General features: G+C 44.4%; 1 protein-coding gene across 5 annotated transcripts in view; it reads left to right on the top strand.

The window, feature by feature from the left end:
- The window catches only part of LOC119443060 (putative sodium-dependent multivitamin transporter), a 67,724-nt gene extending 45,151 nt beyond the window's left edge, over positions 1 to 22,573 (top strand). For 3 of the 5 annotated variants that reach the window (XM_037708200.2, XM_049662561.1, XM_037708199.2), the window contains exons 9-12: positions 4,686 to 4,840; positions 12,686 to 12,939; positions 15,257 to 15,473; positions 19,872 to 22,573. In XM_037708200.2, the coding sequence (XP_037564128.1) occupies positions 4,686 to 4,840; positions 12,686 to 12,939; positions 15,257 to 15,473; positions 19,872 to 19,898 (653 nt within the window). In that variant the 3' untranslated portion in view covers positions 19,899 to 22,573. Of the gene's footprint in view, positions 1 to 4,685; positions 4,841 to 12,685; positions 12,940 to 15,256; positions 15,535 to 19,871 lie in introns of all 5 variants that reach the window. The other 2 variants (XM_049662562.1, XM_049662563.1) reach the window with 2 other exon arrangements.
- Positions 22,574 to 23,448: the final 875 nt, after the last annotated feature.

Here is a 23,448-nt window from a genome sequence, read left to right on the forward strand (position 1 = left end):
CCGGTCCCGCGCTAAAAGCGGTTAGGTTACAAGTGGTCTGCACTGTAGTTTTATCAGCCGTATTAGCTTGTAAACATTCGCTTACTAACTAAATTAACAAGCACGGTGTCACACGCGCACAGGTAAAAACGAACCCATCTCGCTCGATGACCGCGGGAGTTCGCTGTCAAAACATTGGAGTAAGGAAATGCGGCAGCAGCGACTGTCTCTCGTTTAAACGCGAACTAAACGTCGAAAGCAATGCGCATACTAAGGCATCCGGTACTAGGCGCACTTTGTCAACATTGCAGATCGTCTTGAAGTGGAGGCCCGCGCGGGCGTGCACGTTGCGCTCATCGCAGATCGCTTTCGAGATACGGCGCCAGCATGGCTGCGCCGTATCGGCAACGTGCCGGCCGCTTGTTACAACATACTAGCTGGCTGCACCGCTAAATTTATGTGACCGCCACATTCAAATGCAACGTAAGATGCAGGAAAATTACAGATTGGCAACATATCAAGGGGTACTTAATACATGGAAGTAAATGTTGGATTTAGGTCGCGAACTCGAAAACGCGACGTAGCAGCTGGAAACACACAGCAGCAACGAACGTATCAACGGGGTTCCACTATTATGAATTTTTTCTGCTAAAAATAAATTCATTTTTTCTTAATTTTGTGTATGTTTTGATGATACGAATTTTGGGTGATACGAATATTTCACACAACTCCGCGAGATTCGTATTACCTAGGTTCTACTGTATTGAGATTCTAAATACATGGTGTTCTATGGACAAGAAGTTATGAAAGGTTGAATACTCAATGAGTTTTGTTATACAGTAGACTTACGCTAATTCGACTCTGGTTAACTTAATATTTCTGTTAATTCGATGCCCACCAAAGGTTCCAACCAGTGTTGTACATGTTCCTCTAAAACAGGAATGAAAGCTCGTTCCTCATTCCTTCCCAATTTTGGAACGAGTTCCCATTACAAGTTCCTTTAATGCGAAAGGGACGCGTTCTAGTTACACTTCAAACATTCGAATGTGTCGTTACATTAACGTTACATTTGATTTTTTTAAATTGATATATAGTGTCGCATAATCCTGAGGCGAAATAAAGTGAGCCATTTAAAACTCGTATCGAACTACGTATATTATACGAATTTGAACATCGCCGGCGGCAGATTATCTGGAGATAAAAAGAATCCAAAGAAATGCTCCGAGACGAATTTTTTCAGGGAGCACCGGACATACCCCAGACATGTCTAACTGCAACTTTGGTGCTCGTCTATTACAAGTGCCAACACATGTGGCACTTTCCACTTCGGTCTTCAAATGCGCAGTCAGGATACTGCGCTTCAGATAGGAAAATAGAAGGTTACTCACATGCACCAGTATCCTCCTGAGACCCGAGCACAACAATGGAACTTAATCGCTCTTCAAGATGGCTTTTATTGTCTACTGTTATGTCTTGAACTTGAAAAACAATTTTTAAAAATTTGTATACCACGGATAGATGTCAAAAGCTCCGTCTCCATGTGTGGGAAAAAAAAAATGACTATCTCCATCATCTCCTCATGTTAGCTGTGGTAAAATCTTCATTTCATTGTTTAAATGCTGAGACGAAGATGGAACTACGTGTAATACATTGCCATGTTGCTGCTGCGTCCGGTATTTTCACGCAATTTCGGTGACTTCGAAAAACACCTCGAGGTTGCTTTTGGCCGTCTGGGACGACACAGAAGTCTAGACCAATTTATTGTCAAATGTCTCGAAAGCGGATGACAAGAATATGAGTAAACCACTTCTTTACAGTTACACATGCACCGTACTTCATACCCAGAGTGAATATTTTACGTAATCACTTCCGAGTGAATTTCGAAAAAAAGTTGAGGGCAATGTGCATTGTATTGTACAAGAGGTCTTAGGAGGAAATAATTAAATTTCTTGCAGAAGAAAGGAACAATACATAGGCATGTAATGAGTGCATGTGCAATATTGCAGTATGAGTGGTAAAAAAATGTCCAGAATACATATTCGCAATTTAGTAAAGGCCTTTGTTTAAACTCAGCAAGAGTTACATCTCGATGTTGGTGTCCGACAGGCCGGCATGGAGGAAAGAAACTATAGGAGGGAGCGTGAGGGGATAATCTTGAAGCCTAGTCATAAAAACAACAAATATAACGGAGAACTCACGAAAGAAAATAAACCATAGTCACGTGACAGGCAAGCGGTAGTTCTTTGCGCCTCACGTGGTCGCCCATCCGCCCTGCATGATGTGCTGCGTTACGTGCGTCTGTTCAATGCCGTGGAGCGTTTACAGAAGGAACGCCGTTCCCTCTGCCGTTCCTTCATAAAAATAACGAGTTACCGTTACAGTTCCACCGACCCTTAACGGAACGGTGGCGTTCCTCCGTTCCTCCCAAAAGGAACTAGTTCCAGGAACGCTGTTTCGTACAACACTAATTCCAACCGGTGCCCATGCATTTTCTATGGGCCCAAGGTTTCGTTATATAAATCCTAAAATTGGCCTTCACCGGATAATTTGAACTTGATCTGTCAGCACACATGTGCCTGACCCCTATGGTGACCCAAATAGTGACCTCTTTGCGGCAGCGTCTGTCTTGGTGGAGCTTAGGGGATGGTGAATGCATTTAAGATCGACACATTGTCTGCTGTCAAACTCCTATTTTCAGCCTGCCCTAAGAATCTTTTTCAAGCAATAACGATTGCGCACAGTGTCTCATTATGGTTTGTACCCAATTCTAGCGCACACCTTTTTTTTAACAAGATTGGGCCGAAAATTTCTTGCATGCTGCAATCGGATACGAAACCAAAACCATCTTTATGGAGTTCAGATGCTTTACTGCATAAAACGGGTGTACTGCGGCGAAGTTAGCATTGAAAAACCCTGAGGTGAAGCTGACTTCAGAAAACCGACCGCCATTGTGCAATGCATATTATAGACCTACACCATGGCGCCACGTCACGAAAATGTTGTGGTGCTGTCGTCGGAAGTTAGTTTCGCACTATAGGCAGTCTGCTGTGCGTACCTCAGTAGCCGCTGGGTTTCGCGGGTGCGTTTGCGGTTCTATGTGTAAGGTCTTTATTCTATGGTTTTACAACGAAGGAAATGCAGTATGCCGACAAGCTGCGTTGCAGCGAAATACGCAAGAGGCTCAAGTTTTCATAGGTTTCCTGTTGATGAAAACTATTAAAAGCAATGTGCCGCCGTGGTAAAAAGCGAAAGTTTGATTCTGATACCAGATCATTCATTATGCACCAAACATTTTGTGTGATGTGCATTAGCCAACGTAAGATCTTAAGATCGTTAATAGTGTGTCATTATAACCCCTTGCCACACTGTGGGAAAGCTAGATTAGGATTAGCCTTGAATGTAGGTCGAGCGAGCAGATGCACCTCGAAGCACGTCACATTCAAATTTACTTTCATCTCTAGGAATTGAGCCACCTGCAGTGTAGGTAGCCTATCACACGTTCACATATGCAGGCAGCATGGTCACAACTGCGTTAATTGCAGTGGGGATGTCATAAACGTGCCTAAACATGTTAAATAATTTCTGCCCACGAAATAAAATGCCAGAGTTGCAGAGTTGGAGCAATCGGATGTCAGCGGCCAACAGCTAGATTGCGCTGACTTATACAGCCGGTGTCGCCGTAGGACTTGTACCTGGCTGTTCCCATCACCCTATCGAGGCGATCGCTTCCATCGCCGTATTTCAGCAACATAGAAATTGACCACAGCTTGTTTTCACATGAAATAGCACTTAACAGAACAAAATTATATCGAATGTGCGCATGTTTTATAAAGCAGCACCCAGTACTAAACCACTGCCGTGATCGCGAGCAACAATGTGACGGCATTTCGTTTCGCAGACGGATCATCTTTTACTGATCATCTCAGCGAGGCAGCTTGGGTGGCTTGCAAGTGCTATGTTTCGTTTGCAATTCGTACTGAGGACAATGAGAAAACCAATTTATTTAAACCCATTTTAATTGTGTGGTCAAAAATAAGCGCACTATGATGAGTGGTGACCAGATTGCAGGTGCCGTCGGCCGTCATTGCAGCGGTCAGAGAGCTAGGCCTACCATCTTGTTTTTCGATGGGGGCGAAATGCAAGAATGTGCATTGGATTCACGTTGAAGAAGCCCAGACAGTGAAATTAATCTGGAGTCCTCCAATACTGCGTGCCTCATATTCAAATCATGGGTTCGGCTACCCCTCTAAAGAAAACACCATCTTAGCGTGCAAGCGGGGGCAGCGAATGTGGGCAGAGCTTGCCCAACGACACTATAGGGCCTAGAATATATGGACAGTGCCTACCATTGTTTGCAAACATGGTGTAGGTCTACACCCTTGACCATTTTTGACCCAAAAAATCGGGTGCATGTCAAATTTCTACTCTGTTTAGGAGCTTTAATGTCATTTCTGCATTAGTTTTCTCCTGTGGACACACATAAAGTCGGCTCACTTTTGATTCGGGGGCTTGTTAGAATTGATCAAATACTGCCGAATACATGCCCCCCCCCCTCATTTCCAGTTCAGCTCTGGTGAGGCCGGGTTCTATTTTACTTTGTACAGATTCTACTCTGTACAGTGTAGCACACGTGAAACACCCAGGACAACAGAAAGACACCTTCCGTTTATCATAGTCCATGCTTCTTTCTCTGTTTGGTTTTGCAGCTTTCTTCTTTGGCGTCCTGTGTGTACTGCTGACGGGTGTGGTGGAGCAGCTAGGCGGTGTTCTGCAGGCGTCCTTCATGATCTTTGGAGTGGTGGGTGGCCCACTGCTTGGAGTCTTCACACTAGGCTTTCTTTGTCGCAGAGCCAATCAGGAGGTGTGTTATCCTACAGCCTTATTTTCTGGCCATTTTCACTTTTTTATGTGCAGATGTTGCATGAACTCTTGCTTACATTTGTGCACCCTAACAACCAACTTTCCCATTGCTTTTCCATGCTAACTTCTTGTGCACTCAGTCTTTTTCTAGTGTGAAGATAAAGTGTATTTTGAGCTAAAAGTGAATCTGAACCTATAAGCTGTAGCAAGGAACACTTATGACATAGTGCAGTATGAATTTTCTAGTGGGCCTACTCATACTTGTCAGCTTGACTCTGTGTGTCTGTTACATGTTCTTTCACCTCTCTCTTTTTCCCTAGCCTAAAGATTTAAGGTGTTGAGTTTCTGCATTATGATGAGTCCTCATAATGAAAAGCGCATAGCCTTAGTAGTTCGGGAACAACAGTCTAGCTGCTGCAGTGATGTCTCTTGAGACTGTTCGTTATGCTGGATGACTGAAAGTACCCATTAACTCTATGATCCATGGTCAGGTCTGATAGCCAGGCAGAGTGGTAGGGTTGATTTCACTCTACATCAATCAATCAATCAACTTTTATTTCCTTTGGATAGGAGGAGTACGGGACTAAAAGCTTGAACAGCTTGTCGAGGTCCCGACCCCGTTACAGTTGGCAAAACAGCAGGATGACGGTCAGTCATGCACGAAGAGTTCACATAAATCGACGAATATTACATAAATAACATCGTGTAACACAAAATTTTGTAACAAGGTGCGAAACAATAGAGCTCATTTTCATAGGCTTTAAATGGCATGAACATAAAAAGCAGCGATCGACAAGAAGAGGGACAAAAAATTCGAAAGGATGTACTATTCCTGAAAACAAATGGACTGGGCAAAGTGTTTAATGAGACAATTTTGATTACACGAAGGATCAAAATCTTCATGGTTTAATAAGTTTAACAGGGAAGGTAGCTTGTAGGACAAAGATTGTTCATCATAAGTAGTTCTAGGGGTGGGTACAGTCCACATTTCTTTGTGCCTGGTTAGACGAACACTTGTGTTTACTTTTAACTTAGCAAGAATAATTATGGTATCGGTACCATACTTAACAAAAGCTTTATAACACATCAGCCTATAATTATATAAACAGAACACTTGAAGAATTTCGAACTTTGCAAAAAGAAGTTTTGTAGAAGAAGCATAATGCACAGCAGCAATATGTCGTATGGCTCTTTTCTGCAGCAAATACAGCTCGTGCAAATTTGTTACACCAGTAGTACACCACACTATGCTGCAGTACTGCAATAGAGAGGACACTAATGCATTGTAGATCATAATCTTCACTTTTGTAGGAAGAATACATCGCGTACAGGCAAGGACACCAATGGCAGATGACATCTTTGAATGGAGGTTTTCAACATGTATATTCCATGTAAGGTGCTTTCAAAAATGTACTCCAAGGGTTTTAACATAATCCGCCATCTCTACCTGTTAAGAGCCCAGAAATAAATTCAGCTTCTTTGTCAGCGTTTTTCCTTTAGGCGTGTACAAAATAACTTGTGTTATTGAAGGGTTTATTTTTAAAGAATTCACTGAGGCCCAGGCATCTAGGTCAGACGCTTCTATCTCTGTTTCCAAATTCCCTGTAATAAAAACTGTCGTGTCATCAGCATACGAGACAAATGTTGCGTTGTCTGTGCAGTGTACAATGTCATTTATGTAAATCAAAAATAAGAGTGGCCCTAGAATGCTTCCCTGTGGCACACCAACAACTACCGGCTTCCTTGCAGATGTTTCATTGTATATATGAATTGTGTCCTATTTGAAAGATAGGATTCTAGAAGTGCATGCGCTGTTCCACGCACACCATAGTTTTCTAATTTGCTAAGAAGGATGGTATGATCAATTAGGTCAAATGCCTTGGAAAAATTGACGTATATGCTGTGGGGTCTCACACATGTACTCTTGGGACAAAGGAACGACAATCCAGTAGTGCAAACAATCAAAAGGGCATTTATTGCACCTTTCATACACTAATACACACTAGCCGAATTACAACCAATAGAACATTCACACGGGCGCGCGACAAATCAAGGAAGTCCGACACACCGCGACCCGATAGCGAGCGAATACGTTCGCCCCATGCTATGACACCATCGCCTAGTCGTTCACGTGTACGGTCACGCGAACGGTGGCGCGCTCGAACGATCCGTGTTCGTCCATACCGGTGTCCCGCTCTAAGCCTCGCGCGACGGTCGCGCGAAGCGGGCCGGCGCACGGGCGAAGCGTTCGTACGTGTTGGTCGCCGATCCCCAGCCAAAGAGCGAGCGCCTCCGACCTTTTTCTCCCAAGTGACCCCGGCGTTTCGGTGGCGTTAGCATCGCGACACTAGCGCCATCTCTCGCAACGCGCCGCAACCACCGCCGGTAGCCACGCAGAGAAGCCGGACTACAGGAGACATGCGGGGAAAACAACGTCAGGGGACGCGTGAGAGTCGCGCATTCCCACATCCCCCCAACCTTAAATCACTACACATACGCCGGCGAAACATGTCACAAGGCCTATCAACGCGCGCGTCGCGAACAAAAGTTAGTACATGCGACAGTGGCGCCGCCGAGTAAATGTCCACGCATTATCCACAACGTGCGAGCCGACATTGACTCTGGGGTTCACCGCTGGCATCCGTTGGTCACAGCACCACGTCGGCAGATTCGATGGCACGACTCCAGCCCAGGACTCCGGAAACGGCGACGCAGAAGTCGGCACGAGCAAGCGTCGCTCGCGCCCTGCCGACTAGAGCCGCAGTAGCCGTTGGTGACTGCCGGCTCTTTTCCCAGCCGCCGAGGGTTGCGAGCCGGACATTGGCGGCCGCCGAAGTCGCTGCGCCGAATTGACCACAGGCATCTCCAAAGCCTGGGGTAGCTCGATTGTAGTCCGGGGCAGCAGCGCTGACGATGTGCAGGTGACAGCAAACCAGGGGTGGCTCCGCTCACGCTGCGTACACTCAACGCACTCGACAAACACTAAAGTAGTGCAAGGGAGAGGAATTCGGCATACGCATCGCCCACGTGGTACGATGTTCAATTCGGCTAGCAAAAATTTCGGGTGGCATTTCAGATGCTAAGTTCACGTGAACAAAGCTTGCTTTCTTGAGTCGAACGAGAATTTCAATTCGTGCTAGGCGAACTAATGAGGGAAGCAATGTGCGACACCTCAACACCACGGTCCACCAGGTTGTGTCCCTCAACGTGCGACAGGCGGCTTTGTTAAGCCTTAGGCCTAATGCGCCGCTACTTTGACAAGAACCGGCATCCAAAAAAAAAAAAAAACAACACCCAAAATGGACACAAGAACAGGCAGCCGCGAAGAGACGTTAGCTCTGTGAGGTGGTCCTACTCCGCTCGGTGCACACAGCATCCGAGTTGACGGCGCCCACCGTCCCAGACGGTGTCGGAGCGCCCGGTGCCAGGCCGCAATACCAGTCAGCCCGTAGCGGCACCCGTGGCCCGCGGCCACCCGGCTCCCTGAGCCTCGACTTCCGAAGTCAAAGATATAGAAGAAGCTATTTACATAAGAAATTCGGACCACCCACGAGGCTTCCGTACTCACTCGCTTCAGGCTTGCCAATGCTCCGCGGGCGCTAGGCCTCGCTCTCCCAGGATGCAGACCACGTGGCTCTCGTACCGACGAGTGTACTTCAAAACACTCGCGAAAAGGCTTAGCATGTTGAAAAGTTCAAACACGCTACAGCAACCGTCGCCTCACTCAAGAAAGCACACCGCCGACACTAGCGATCAAAATCCACGCTAGGACTACGCTTCGGTTGAAACATCTCGAACCGAGCAAAACTGTTAAAATTATCGTCCGATGCCCCAAGAGGTCCACGTTGGGCAGCCAGATGTGGGGTCTCAAACATGTACTCTTGGGACAAAGGAACGACAATCCAGTAGTGCAAACAATCAAAAGGGCATTTATTGCACCTTTCATACACTAATACACACTAGCCGAATTACAACCAATAGAACATTCACACGGGCGCGCGACAAATCAAGGAAGTCCGACACACCGCGACCCGATAGCGAGCGAATACGTTCGCCCCATGCTATGACACCATCGCCTAGTCGTTCACGTGTACGGTCACGCGAACGGTGGCGCGCTCGAACGATCCGTGTTCGTCCATACCGGTGTCCCGCTCTAAGCCTCGCGCGACGGTCGCGCGAAGCGGGCCGGCGCACGGGCGAAGCGTTCGTACGTGTTGGTCGCCGATCCCCAGCCAAAGAGCGAGCGCCTCCGACCTTTTTCTCCCAAGTGACCCCGGCGTTTCGGTGGCGTTAGCATCGCGACACTAGCGCCATCTCTCGCAACGCGCCGCAACCACCGCCGGTAGCCACGCAGAGAAGCCGGACTACAGGAGACATGCGGGGAAAACAACGTCAGGGGACGCGTGAGAGTCGCGCATTCCCACAATGCCTAATGCTATTTGATTACGACTGAATGCACCTATAATTATTTCTTTTTGAGTCAAGAGGGCTGCTTTGGTAGAGCGATGCTTCCTAAACCCATGTTGAAAATCTTGAAACAAATTGTGGTGATTAAAAAATGATAGCAATCTGATATGCATTAATTTCTCAATACCTTTTGAAAACATTGGAATTATCGAAATAGGTTGATAGTTGTTTAGTGCCCCCTTATCACTGTGCTTGAAGACTGGAACAACACGTGAAGTCTGCATTTGTTTAGGAAATATGCCTGTAGATAATATTAAGTTGTAAATATGGGTAAGAACAGGGCGTATAATATCAAGCACATACTTTATGGGGCGAATCTGGATAGCATCAGCATCCAGGGACCGGCTGTTACTTAAATCACTGAAGCAAGAAAAGACTTCTGAGGGGCTAGTTGGGGCAAGAAATAAAGTGTTACTAAACGCGCTTACAGGCAGGAACTGAGCATAGCTGTTGAGGTCATCAACGTCATTTAACTGTGGTGTTAATGAGAAGATTTCATGAAACGCGTTTGGTGTAGCATTTCCGGAAAGTTTCTGCCCGTTATGACACAAAACATCTGGAATAGCTGAAATTGAATTAGGCTTTAACTATGTATTCAATTTGCGCCAGATTACATCACTTTTTTGATTGGCTGGGTCACTAAAAATTCCCACAAAATAAGCATCCTTAGCAGCCCTAAGCTGATTTGTGAGACTATTTCTATATTTCTTAAAATCCTTGAGCAGGGCTGGATCTCTAGATTTCACAAATCGAGCATACAGGGCATGTTTGTGTTTAACCATACCAAGAAGCTCAGGTGTCAGCCAAGGTTTTCGTGCTTTGGATGGCCATGTCATTTTTTTCATAGAGAAGTGTTCATGGTAAAAAGCTTTGAAAGTGGTCATAAAAGCAGTATGCGCAGAGTCACTATCTTCTGCTTGGTAAACGCTGTTCCAAGCTTCACGAGTAATAACTTGGCGAAATGCTTTAAGGTTTGATGAAGTAATGGACTGAATAAAGACTGTTTTTTAGTTTTACTAGCTAGGCAGTGAACTCTATTTACTAGTAATATAATACCCAGATGGTCACTAATATCAGTGTACACCACGTCGGCCTCTAATGAATCAGTATTAATGTTTGAAATGAATACATCAAATAGGGATGCGCCTTCAATAGTCACGCGCGTTGCAGTAGATATTTAGTTGGAAAAACCATAACTTGTGATGAGAGACTGTAAATCCTTTTGTAGCGGGGAAGATGAAAGCATGTTTATATTGACGTCACCGCCTAAGATTAGATTGATTTTCTCTTCTAATGTATAACTGAAAAGTTTTTCAAGAAACACAAGAAATCGGGTTGCGTCACCTGATGGTGGTCTGTACACAACAGAAAACATATTATTATGACTCTGCATTGTTAACACCTCGTAGTCGGAAGTTATATCAGTGAATTCATCTACAGGCTTAGCCATAATATCGTCCCTGAGCAAAAGCGCGACACCACCCCCACGCTTATCCTGTCGACTTCGGAAAAACGATTGATAGCCAGGAGGCTGAAACATGTACAATGTGGGCGCCAACCAAGTTTCAGTTAACATTATTGCTCTAAACAGTTCTCCGAAAGTGTCGATTAGCAAGGTCAAGTCGTCTATTTTATTTGGAAGTGATAGAACATTTTGATGAAAAAACATCAATTCCGGCTTTTTAACTGACACTAATGGTTTTATTTCAGATGGAACATAACCCATTATCAAGCCAAGTGAAACATGGTTAGACCCAATTAACAAATTTTAGACAGATCCCTTGCGCTTCCAATGACACACACCCGGGTAACCTCCGTTTCTCTCGCCTTGATGCGGCGACCATCGGTCCCAAAAAATTTCCATTTTTTTTTTCTCTTCAGAGCCAATACCTGGGCAAAAAGGCGTTTATTGTCGGCCGTCAAGTGTTCATTGATAAAGACTGGAGTGGCTGGGGTCTGAGAGAGATGAAGGTCTGCCGTAGTTAACCTAGCCTTTCTAGCTTTGCTGATAAAATCAGCCTTCTTTGTTCTCGGGCAAAATCGGGCTATTATGTTTTTGTCTTTCTTGGCGGGTACACAGTGAATGACGTCAATATCTGCAGGGGTCACTGGACACCCAATCTTGTCTCGGATTTTCTGCAATATGGCATTGCAGACCTCCCCTTGCGTGCACGGTATGCCCTTAATCTCGATGTTGTTGATTCGAGAGTACTGCTCCGAATCTGCGAGCCTTTTGGCTAAGTGCTTGTTTTCTTGCTTTAAAGCTTTGTTGTCCAATGCTAGCGTTTCTTGATCTTGTTTCATTTTTTTCGTACAGGGAGTTGAACATCTCTAGGCTTTTGCGCATTTCAACCACTTCTTTTCGAAGTACGTCAACATCGCGCGACAATTTTGCATTCGTGACCATAGTTCACAATGATACACCAGGTTGGCAGCAGTAGGTGTGGCAATATGAATGGGGCGGAAAGATTCAATTGAATGAAAACTAACCTGCGTAGTGAAATGTGTGGGTTTAGCGGCAGAAACTTGTTGCTACAGCGGCTGCTGCCAACCGATGTGCAGAGCGATGAGCGCGGTCCCGTTTAAGTAGCGTCGATGGCAGCGCCACGTCGGGGCTCACTTCCACACGTCACTGAATACCATATCTTCACCTATCTGTTATACAGCGCGTGGGGCGAAGTGCCGTTGTAGTGTACTGCATGTATTTAGTAGACAATAATACAAACGCGCCGCCGTTCCCTGCTGCAGGCAGTGCGATGCGAGTGTTGTGATCCGCTTCGGCAGCATCCTGTGTCGCTCACCAGGTCAATTTCGTTTCGGTTTCCCGTCGCTGTCTTAAAGCACTACTCTATAGGAAAACAACAAAACATGTCTCGGGCTGCCAAAGCCCCTTCAGCTCGACGCATGTCTTGTGCCTTGTGCACAATGCTTCGCATTATGTAGATGTCAACTACTGTTGAATGTCAAATATTTTACTCACTTTGGATTGTATGATGTTTTTTTGGTTAGTATGTTCTTTCTTGCGTTACTTTCCAAAACGTATGAACGAGGTTCTGTTCTATTGCACATGCAGAGATTTGTCATGGCATTATGAAGAATTCAGCAGTGCTTAATAAAGGCCGAATGTTTGCTTACGGCTTCCTGCATTCTTTCATCTCCTCGCTAGCCATGGTGAAATGCAGAGTAGTACCTACGTTTATTTTACACTTTTCTTGATGGTATAACCCTATGGCTTTTATTACTCTGAGGGAGTCCTCACTTACGGGTTACAATGTGGGCACCACCTAAATCTGTGTGCTGCAAAGTATCTGCAACAGGTTTTGCTGTAAAATAAAATGAAATAAAGGAAATAACCTTTGCCATTTGCTGATATTTGCAGGCAGCACTGTCTGGTCTTGTTGCGGGCCTCCTGATGGGGTTCTGGATCGGAACCGGTGCCACTGTGTATGGTGTGAAGCCAGAGAGTCTTCCTCTCCTTGATGATAGGTGCCCAGCAACGTCAGGTGCCACAAGTGCCTTGACAACCACTGTGTCCTATGTTTCGGAGAACGTAACCACAGCTGCAGTCACCATTCTTGCTGAAAGCATGGTATCCGACAACGGAACATCTGTCAATGTCATTGCTGGCGAGAGGTAAGCTTGAAATTACAAGATGCCGAGCAAATTGGTTCGCAGTAGTTTGTACAAAAGATGTGACAACACCGTCATCTGTTATGTATAGTAAGGGGTATTCACATGACAGAAAAATCTGCTCTGAGCTCCACTTGACGCCATGCAGCGACAGAAGTCCCTCCACTGCTGCTTATTTCACATGGGAAGCGTGTAGGTCAAAGAGACGTTAGTGCCCTGGGAGACTGTCCTGGGACAAAAATTCCCACAGGCTATGGGGTGCCAATCAAAGACAATGCAGCCAAAGTTGCCAGACATGCAAACAAACTGTTAAATCTGGCTCCTCTGATGCCCTCTGCTGAAATGGCACAGATGGTTTTATAGCGGCTGAGCAAAACATACGACCTTTGCGCAGATGTACGTAGTATGTCAGTATGGGTGCCTCACAATGGTGTGATGTAGGTGTCATGTGACGCATGCTTCGTGGACCAAACTATCAGATTTCTACGCTGTGTGAATACTGCTTAATGGGGGACGTTGCATTGCGAAAAATGGCCTTAAGATAATTTTTTAAAAAAAATCATATATTCATATTCTATAACTGTTTTTCTATCTCATTTCGAAATGTCTTCACTGAAAACTACGTGGAGTGCTCTAAAAATATTTTTGTATTAGCCAAAGTGGCGAAAATTTACGCCGAAATCGCAAAAAAAATTTAAAACCAATGTTTTTCAAGCCACAATATCTCCAGAACGGCACATCTGAATGCTGCCATCTTTGTTTCAGCTGCATTGCTGCCCGTGTACCAGTGCCTTTCTAATGTGAAGCTCCTCAGTTATTGTCCAGGAAAAAAAAATTTTAATGCTGCTGAAATCCTTCGTTTAGTCATCTGGTCATAGCTACAAAAAGACGAAAATGCGCCATTGAATACAACAGAGACATTATGTGAGTGATGCTAAGGGGTTAGCCTCTGGACTCTGATAAAGACAGCCGTCAACAAGGCAGTATGCAAATGAAATTCAGGGACCCGCTGTGCTTTTGTGAGATATTGTGCAACATTTGGTCTGCAACCTGGCCAACATGCTCTTCACAGAGCAGAGGCGAGGGTCGTCTTGGGAAAAGAAAGGCAAGCAATGCACCTCAGACTAAAGGCAGAACACTCCAGAACACTCCCGCATTTGATAGGACATCAGTGATTACAGCCCTGGTGCCTTTTGATGAAGTAAAATCTAAGGTACAACTTTGAAAGCTGTTTCCTCAAAACTGTTTTTCTTGCTGCCTGCTTAGCTTGTCATGCTGATTTCTTTGTGACTGCTACGTTTATTTCAATTCCGTTTTTGTTCATTGAAGTGCAGTTCAGGGTGTGACATACTTGCTTTCCCAGTATGACTTTTTCTGAATTAATGATTCAGCTAATTGTTCAGTCTAGATGCCTGTTGTACAGTCACCTCATAAAAAATGACAAAAAAAAATATTGTGTTGTAAAATAATAATAAAAGAAAAAGCTAAGTATGTCACGCCCTCAACCATTCATTTTGGAATGCACAGTGCTTCAAACAAGTCTTCTATCACATTTTGTAAGTCATTCAGGCTTCGGACAAACCCAAGAGAAGAAAGAAATTGTAAATAGAAAAGTTGTTTAGATATAACTTTGAAATTTATACTACCACTACCTCTTCAGGGCAATCCATGAAGAAATAAGGAAATGTTTTTCGAAAGCCACATCCCTTCCTAAGCCGTTGAAACTTGTGAAATAAAACGGATGTAAACAACGTATGTTTCTTAGACCAGTGGTTCTCAAATGGGGGTCCGCAGCCACATTCTTTTGGGCGTGGCTACTGCATAGGCATTTGGATTGGGGACAGTGGAAAAGTTCCCTCTTCTCCATGAGATATAGCTGTAAAGCTTTTGTTGCCAGTTTTCTGTGGCATGCGCATGCGAGCATGCTTTTTCCAGGCTTGCATACTTGAAAATCGGATACTGAAACAGGTTGAATGTGGCTGCTTACACAAGTAAGGTACACAAATCTGCTTAATCGTGACTACACCACGTATTGACAAGCTGTCCAGATTTAGTTGACGTGGCACTTTTGTTGGACCATTATTTGCCAGGTATCAATAAAAGGCACCTGTTTCACACCGTAGGCTTGGCCCAATTTTCTGCTAATGTGCTCATTTGGAGCACGATGGCGCAAACGACCACTCGGTGCAAGTTGGCATTATTGGTGCAGCTGTTCCACCACTGCTGTAGTTAGAAAAGTGTTTCCGGGCCCCTTTAAGTGGGTATATAGTGTAAATGTTATGTTCTTCTGTACTTAACTTTGTCTCTCTTGGCATTGCAGGTACATATTGCCTCTGTACCGTCTGTCGTACCAGTGGTACTGCGGCGTTGGCTGGCTGGTGGTCGTCGTGGTTGGCAGCATAGTCACATTGCTTACGGGTGGTGCCAAGGACGTTGACCCTTACTGCCTGAGCCCATTGGTTAGCAAGAGTCCCAGCTGTCGTCAGCGTTCCTGGTCACTGGGCAGAGTACGACATTCATCAGTCACAAGTTCACAGGCATGCAGACTTTCTTGAGACCCGTGCTGTTTGTTTTCCAACTTCTGACTTACCTTTTTATGTACGTACAGTTCATTTTTTGTATTTGGATATCCTCACAGGCTAGCGCTAGACATCACCAGCTTAATTAAAATGAAATGTAATTTGTGACGTAATTGCCGTCTTCATTTATCTGATAGTTAACAGGATGGATTTGTTGCCCACTTGGCAGTTTGTACAGAAAACTAGGGGTGTGTGGATAGTGTTCTTTCAAGCTGTATAAATATTTTTCTGATAACTACTGGAGGAATGGAGTTGGGCATGTCGTTGAATGTGGGGAGCATTACCGGTGGTCTGTTACCCCCGTATTCAAAAATGTATCTTCACCCTTTCAGGGTCAGTGTACGTCCTCCACATGTGCGTCCTCCATGAGCACCTTCAAAATGGTCAATGTCGTACATGTACGTGATCGCTTATACATTTAAAAAGCACGCCTCTTTCAATCATTTCTTTCGCTTGGCATGTGCGGCCACTCGACGAGAACACGTGGAATTTTTTACTTGCGCCGATGCCTCTCTGTTCTTTTTTAAAAATTTTTTTAATCTATTTATTTATTTATTTATTGGCAATGGCGCGTCGGCTATCGCTCGCGCATCTGGGCGTGCGCGCGCGGTGGTGGCAACTTTTGGTTTTCTCCTGCGGTGGCTCCCACTTGTTGCACGCGCTAAACTGGTGGCTATCTGGTTTCAAATCTCTCAAAAGGTGACTGCTTGTTACTTGATCGGTTATTGCTCACCGTGGCGCGATTACACCTGTTCCCGGGCAGGCGCATTATATACACAAACGATGCTGCTGTTTTTGTGTTTCCTTATTTGGAGACCACAAAAGCTCTATCGCACCTTGTTGGCGGTAAGACGAAGGCTTCCCACTTGTTTTGGTTTCCGGACGTGCACACAACCATTTTTCAGTGCGCTTATCTTCGTATTCATGAATAAACATTGTGTATTTTTCGTCACTTTGCGGTCACCCTAAAAAAATTACCATTTTTTTTTTTTCGAAATAGGTTCTCTTGAAGAATTTATATCAGCAACAAAAAAAATCGACCCTGGGGGTTGCATTTACCAAAACAAATTCGACCCTCAAAGGGCTAAGATGTAGCCCACGCTTGACTATCTAAATGACGCCTGTCACAAACGTGCTGAAGGGAGCGCAAGGAGTGTTCTGGGCATGTTCTCGCCAGCATCATTTAGACCAAGTCAACCATGAGCTTCAAGTTAAGATGCATTTCTGAATACGGGGGTTAGAGTAACATAATAGGTGCCAAGGGGGAAGAGAAGTGAAGTCGAGAGCAGCAGAGGTTTGGGTGCTGCGATGAAGTTGGTAAATTTGCAGGCATGAAGTGGGCTGACTTGGCAAAGGGCATGTGTGATTAAGATCTCTGCGACTGTGCGACAGTGCCTTGTTATCGAACGGAGCAACTTTACATAGGCTTAAGTGGACAAGATTTACTGATGACCTGTCCCCAATGTATGCTGCCACTGTGCCTTTTTATTTTAAAGGGACCCTGAACCACTTTTTATTGAAGTGGAGAAATGCATTTGAAATTAAAATAGGCTATTTCAGCAATAATTTGCTGCAAAAAGTACCTCAATGCGTACAGCAGAAGCGGAGTTATTGGCAATCAAACAGCATTCGTGGTGCTTCCACTCCTTCAATGATTTGCGCTGTGAAGGCTGCGGCGAAGCGGGATGTGCCCGCAATGCTCCGCCTACTGAATGTCACCGTGTCACACAGTTCAAGTTTGATTTTGGATGTAAACGTTGATGCCACTACTTCCGATTTTGGTGCCTACGACGCGGCCAAACTGTCCTCGGCGCGCTTAGCCAGTGGACTCGTTGCGGCACCCCGCGGCGGCCGTGGTATCTGCGCTACATAGTAGACCTCAGCCACATGCAACTGTAGTGCGTATGCGCAGCATTTGCGTTGTGCACAACAGAGCTTGAGTGCATGCTCGTGCTCAATGCTCCAGTCTGACCGTTGTAATGTGCTGCGTGCCGGCTTTGTCCTTGACCAGCTTGGCCGATGGATATTAGTCATATCCAACTTCGCATTTTGAAGCGCTAAGAATAAGTCTGCCAAGGCTAGTCTAATCAGTAGCGGCCAGGAGTGAGTGCACGCTGTCAAACGTGCGTGTGGTCTGACCTTAAATTTTGCATGGTTCGAGGCTAGTTGAGCGTTCAAAGCTAGTCGAAATTAAGTGGGACCCGACCGTATGACACCGATAAGCAGGGCGGCCAAAGCTTAATTCTTAGCAGACGGCCGCGGCCGCGCAGGAGCAGACTATAGTTGGCTTCTTCTGAAAGTACGTAATTCCCGTATTTTCTGGTGTATTGTTTCCTTTTCTGAATTTTTCGTCGGTTCGTCTTATAGAATGGTGCAACTTATATACATTTTTGGAAGAATGGCCGTCAAGATCGGATTGGATGCTATGGCCACGCAAAGTGCGTTGGGTTGACCTCGTCTAACAGATGCTACGGGTTGTGTGCACGCCATGGGAGTACCGGGTTCTTCTCGTGATCAAGCTTGCCGAGCACCGTGTGAGAAGGACGGAGCAGCGTTGCTGCTGTGTCCTTCTTGCAATGCTGCTCAACGACGCTGATCGCCGATCCGTCCTTCTTGCAACGCTGCTCCGTCGACGCTGCTCAAAGCTGCTTCATCGACATGCGGCGGGCGGTCGGCCTGTCGACCAACCCCGAAGTTGTCGCATCTGCAGACCGCTGTCAAGATACGGCGTGCGCCACTGCGTAAACTATGCAGTTAATTGCCACCAGAGTACAAGCCACCTGCGCTGCCTTCCCGCTTTCCTCCCTTGTGCGTGATTCGGCTCACCGTCGCACGCTTTCACTCGCACATACATCATACGGCGCGCGAGGATGATGTTATTGCCCTTGGACTTTATACGGAACATCGCAGCAACCACGATGGCAGAAATGTGTCTGGAGTGTCCATATCATTGCTACCGCAATTATATATATCGGAATAGCACCCATACGCTCGTGTGTGACCCCCGTTCACGAAGCGAAACGTCCCTGTAATTTTAAATCGCTTACCGAATGAACAGGTGCATCTTATACACCGGTGCGACTTATATATATTACTTTCTGGAAAAACTGCCGTTTTGAGGGGGGTGCGACTTATACAATATACATAGTAACAGTGGGAAGAAGCGCACTGATCCAAACAGGTCCACACACCTTTCTTGATTGATGTCAGGTATTGGCCAATAGCAGCTGCATTATCTGGACGCTTTTTGGACGAAAAATAGTGTCCAGGAAGGTGCGAGGAACATGGCTTCTGTTGAAAAGAGAGCGTTTGAGAGAAAGACGACTTCGCGCTCCACTTACGAGTTCCATGCGCCGTGTACAACTGCAAAACAGCAGTGTATGCTATCCACAGACAATGTTTTTTGACCAAGCCCAAGGGGTGGCTTAGGACCCCTTTAAAGATCAGATGTCACCGGGACACTATAGGGAAGTTTTAGGTTAAGCTGGATTAATAAATTACACTTTTGAAATACCAGTCTGTTGAAATACCAGGCAAGTCAGTTGCCGCTTGCTTACCATGTAAAATAATTTCTCTTTTGAACGAGCTTTCGTAAAGAAAGCAGTGCATTGTCACCTCCTGCCTGCATTAAAACTTGTTCTGTTACCATCTCGTGATACAGTAATGACTGGCTTTGATGACGGGCTTAGCCAACAGTGCAGGTGCAGTTTCGCTTTCATATCCGATTGTAACGTGGAGGCAAATTTTTGTACCTACTATATATTTTTTTAAAAGATGCACGTTTGAATTGGGCAAATGCGACAAGCATTCATTGTGATCTACCTTTTGCTTGAAATTTTGTCGAAGACAGGTGTGGAGATAGCATGCATTCGCTGTCCTCTAGCAGCACCAAGGCAGGTACTGCTGTTGTTGAGGTCGCCATGGGGTTTAGGCGTATGCGTGCTGATTATTTAAGTGAAAGTTATCAGGTAAGGAACAATTTCGGGAATGAAATAATAAATGTCTTTGTCCATAAAGATGTAAGGGCTTTGGCCAGTACCCTTAGTTCGTAGCGAATTGACTGGAACCGTTGAATTAACCGGAGTCGAAGTAGTGGAAGTCTACTGTGCTTCGTTTTCTTCATTAATAACCAACTTTTTTCCACCATGTACAAAGAGAATCCTGGAAGAAAAAATACTTCACCAGACTAAGCTAAAGTAGTGCTGCTCCTCTCTGCTAGTCTTTCTCGGCTCTCAAAATGTGCACTCGTGACAAGTGCTTAATATTTTACGTTTAGATTGCACTCCATAACGGGTGAATATTAGAGTGACTGTTGTGCAAGACTTGTTTGTTCAGTTTGTGCCGTTTCCTTTCCAGATTCCCATGAATGCGATCAAAGAATAGCATCTGTTGAGAATACCTCACTCAAGCTGCAATGGGGAGGAACCTGGCAGCAGCAAGTCATCAGTTTTATTTTTCATTCTCACTAGAGCAAGGCACAGAGTTCACCTTGGGGTACGCCACGCAGTCTTATGGTCTGTAAAAAACCCTCTTATCAGATTTTTTATACTACATGTTTTATTATTCTTTCATAGCACCTGTGCCATTCATGACTCACATTTTTAACGTTTTGGGCTTCGTTTTGCTCATTTCTGCTGACAGTGCCATTTTTTCTTTGGTCTTTTAATGAACATTTGTGGCCTGTTGTGGATATTTTGTGTTTCACTTCAGTTTGATTTTATTTCGTTATCATCAAACATCAGAATTCTTGTTAGTTTCTTTCTTCGGAAGCCTGCACCAGGGATTTAAGTTTAAATGTAGCAGATGAGCTACAGATCTCAGATTTAGTAGACTTCTATAAGTGATGCTCAGATCTGTGAAACACACCTTTGAAGGTGTATTGAACACAAAACTTATCCGAGTCTTCCATGCCAAGTTCAGCCATGGCAGAAGTGATGCAATGCACTTTTTTACCTTTCCTCCCCCTCCCCCTTCAGCCGTCTCTTTCCTTGTTGTTATTGCTGTCGGTATGTAAACGTTGTAGCAAATGCCGTCCTTATTTTTGTAGTTGTGAATTTCATGAAATGGACTGAGGTATTGTTGTATAGCTGAATGTTGGTGCTAGTTCACAGGTATCGCTGGTCTGGTTGCCGAGGCTGAACATTTTTGAGTGCCATGTAGAGGAATGGTAGATACAGAATGTGTTACATACCTGACATCTCAACATGGCCTGTTGCTAGGGTTCACCTGTCAAGAGTGGTTATAACTTTAAAACACGTTTCAGAGCTTGTGAGAGAATGTGGAATGTTGTTCTTTCATATCCAGTGCAAAAAGATGTTCATGTTACCCTTGGGACAAATTATGGAGTGTTAGAAATGCTGGTGTCATTGTGTTCTTATAGATTGGCACATTTGAAACTGAGGAATTTATATTTAATGTGGATACTTGCTGAAAGCGACAGTAAACAGCAATCATCGCATAGCTTGATAGGTGTTCTAAGGACATCTGAGGGCCACAGTTGTTTGTAATCAACAAAGCAGAGGCAGGCTAGTTTAGGAAAAGCGAGAACAGCAGAACAGGTGCAAAAATGAAGAAAGGAAATGACTGAAGACAGCCAATCAATTTATTATTATTTGAGAGTCCAGCATTGGTTCGATTTTTTTTTTGCCTTCATCTGTTTGCATTATATGCTCATTTTTCCTTGAACAAAATGTCTCTGAAACGATCATCAAAACTCTTTCTAGTGTCACGTTTTTTAACACTTTCTTAAATATAGAGTTGAGTTAGGCATCCTCTTGAGGACAGATGTGTTGGGAAATGTTCACATTTAGAAATGGCTGCGACGGCGTAAAGAGGTTCTCAGAATTTGGTAGCAACAGCATTTTGTTAAAAGAACCTGCTTGGCCTTGCACTTCACAAGCTGTGTGCATGTTAATGAACTGCAATGTGTACATAGCATAGTTCAGTTGCTGTGTTTTAAGAGGAGCCCCCATGGTCTGTGTGTTACGGGAGAACAAACTACTGTATATCCTCCAGAGCATATCTTGCATTGTCTGAAACATTGGGCACATATTCACTAAGTTATTTTACACATTCCGCCAAACAGTACACCTTTACATGGTAGGAACTTTATATTATTTTTTACGAAAACAAAATATATTTTTCTTTCTCTTTTTTGGAGGAAGCTTAATTTCAAAGTGCAATACGTTTAGTAGGTGAGACATCGCTGTCTAGATGTGCCCCTCTTAAATTTTTGCCCTTTTCGGGCATCAGGCTCATTGGGCTCATCTCGGTCATATTTTTAGTGTGGGTGTAGCTTATTGGTGAAATGCCCATTTTATGTTGTGCGATGAAGATGCTGTACGTGTTCATATGGACTGCTTTCTTATGGTTGACAGGAATGCTTTCTCATGGTTGCCAGTTGAGGTGGATAACCTATTATATGTGTCAGCTATGATAATGGTTTTGGCATTCTGCAGTGTGAAATAGACACACCAATGACAGGTAATGTTGACGCAAAAAATATGACGGAGATGTGTTTAATGTGATGGGCCATGTTAGCCGGTAGTGTTTTGAGTTTTTTCGATTTGTGATCGAAAGTTTATTTTTCATGTTGTGTTGTTTTAGAAGTTTGGATGTTTTCAGAGTTTTAGAACATGCTTGGTGGTTTTCTTTCTCATAGCATTAACATTACTGTATATGAATCTTAATTTTAAATGTGCTCCCTTGTTTGGTTTTGCTCAGTATTTGAGCACTTCTCTGTTTATGACACAGGGTGGATTGACTTTGTTAGTGGTTGCTACAGGTGGGTATTTTGTGGCAGCTATCACTGCAGCATCCATATCAATGAGTGTTGAGGCTTGATTATTTGTAAGGGTCAAGCATGGGGCAATAGAATCTGATTTGATTATAATCAAGACTTTTTTATAGCATGTGCTTTAAGTGGTTCGCTTTTGATCTCTCTTCATGGGCTTGTGTGAATTTTTCTAATGGTTGTGAAGCTCCAAAAACATTGTTTTAAGGTGCCGTTGAACATGTGAACAAAGAAAATGAAATTAAATTATTATACTCTAAAGGAACCATATGTTGTGTTCATGTGCCTCATTGCATCAATGTTTTCAAGTTGTCAAATTATTTGATTAATTGTCATATGCTGCAAATTGATGCTAGCCATCATGATCATTGGGGCAATTATATATACTAGGCGCTGGTAGCTGGGGAATCGTGCTCCTTTTCAATGACGACTATGAAGTATTTGTGATTATCTGATTTTGCAAATAAATCAAACTTCAAATCTCAACGTGTTCAATGGTTTGTCAGGCACTTCGTGAAGTCAGTACCATCTGGATCTATCATGAGCTCTGAATAGTTCAAGTCAGCTGATTCTGAAATTGTCACGTGGCGTCTAAACACTGCTCTGGTTTTGAGAAGTTGTGCCATGCTTAGCAAGGGGGGGACATTTCTCCCGGCTGTATCATGGGTGTTTCAGCAGGACTAGACATCTAGTGATTGAACAAAGAATGACCACCGTGGAACTTAACACTGGCGTGTGTGCGTGTCGTGATAGTCGAGTGCGACACAGGCAAGAGGCTTTTTCATTATTTTGGGGCTTTTCAGCTTTAGATTCACTCGGGGCAGTGCTGTCAACGTCTGGAGCCGATTTCGACTTTACTTATACAAAAAATAAAAAGGTCTCCAATTTTTTTTTTTTTTTTTTGAAAAATCTTTGCAAGCTACAGTTCTTCAGTTTGCCTCTATGCTTTCCGTAGAACAGACCTCAGATCTGTTAACAAAGCACAAGCGTATGGCCGGAGATACCATCCATGCTTTCTACTGGCACACTGGTGTTATTTAGAAGCGATACAGTGCAGTCCTCTTATAACGATACCACATATAACAGTATATTGTTTATAACGATGAATCGACTTAAAAGTCTTATGCATTAGGACTATGA

Source organism: Dermacentor silvarum, chromosome 2 (assembly GCF_013339745.2).
Source record: "Dermacentor silvarum isolate Dsil-2018 chromosome 2, BIME_Dsil_1.4, whole genome shotgun sequence".
Lineage (NCBI taxonomy): Eukaryota > Metazoa > Arthropoda > Arachnida > Ixodida > Ixodidae > Dermacentor > Dermacentor silvarum.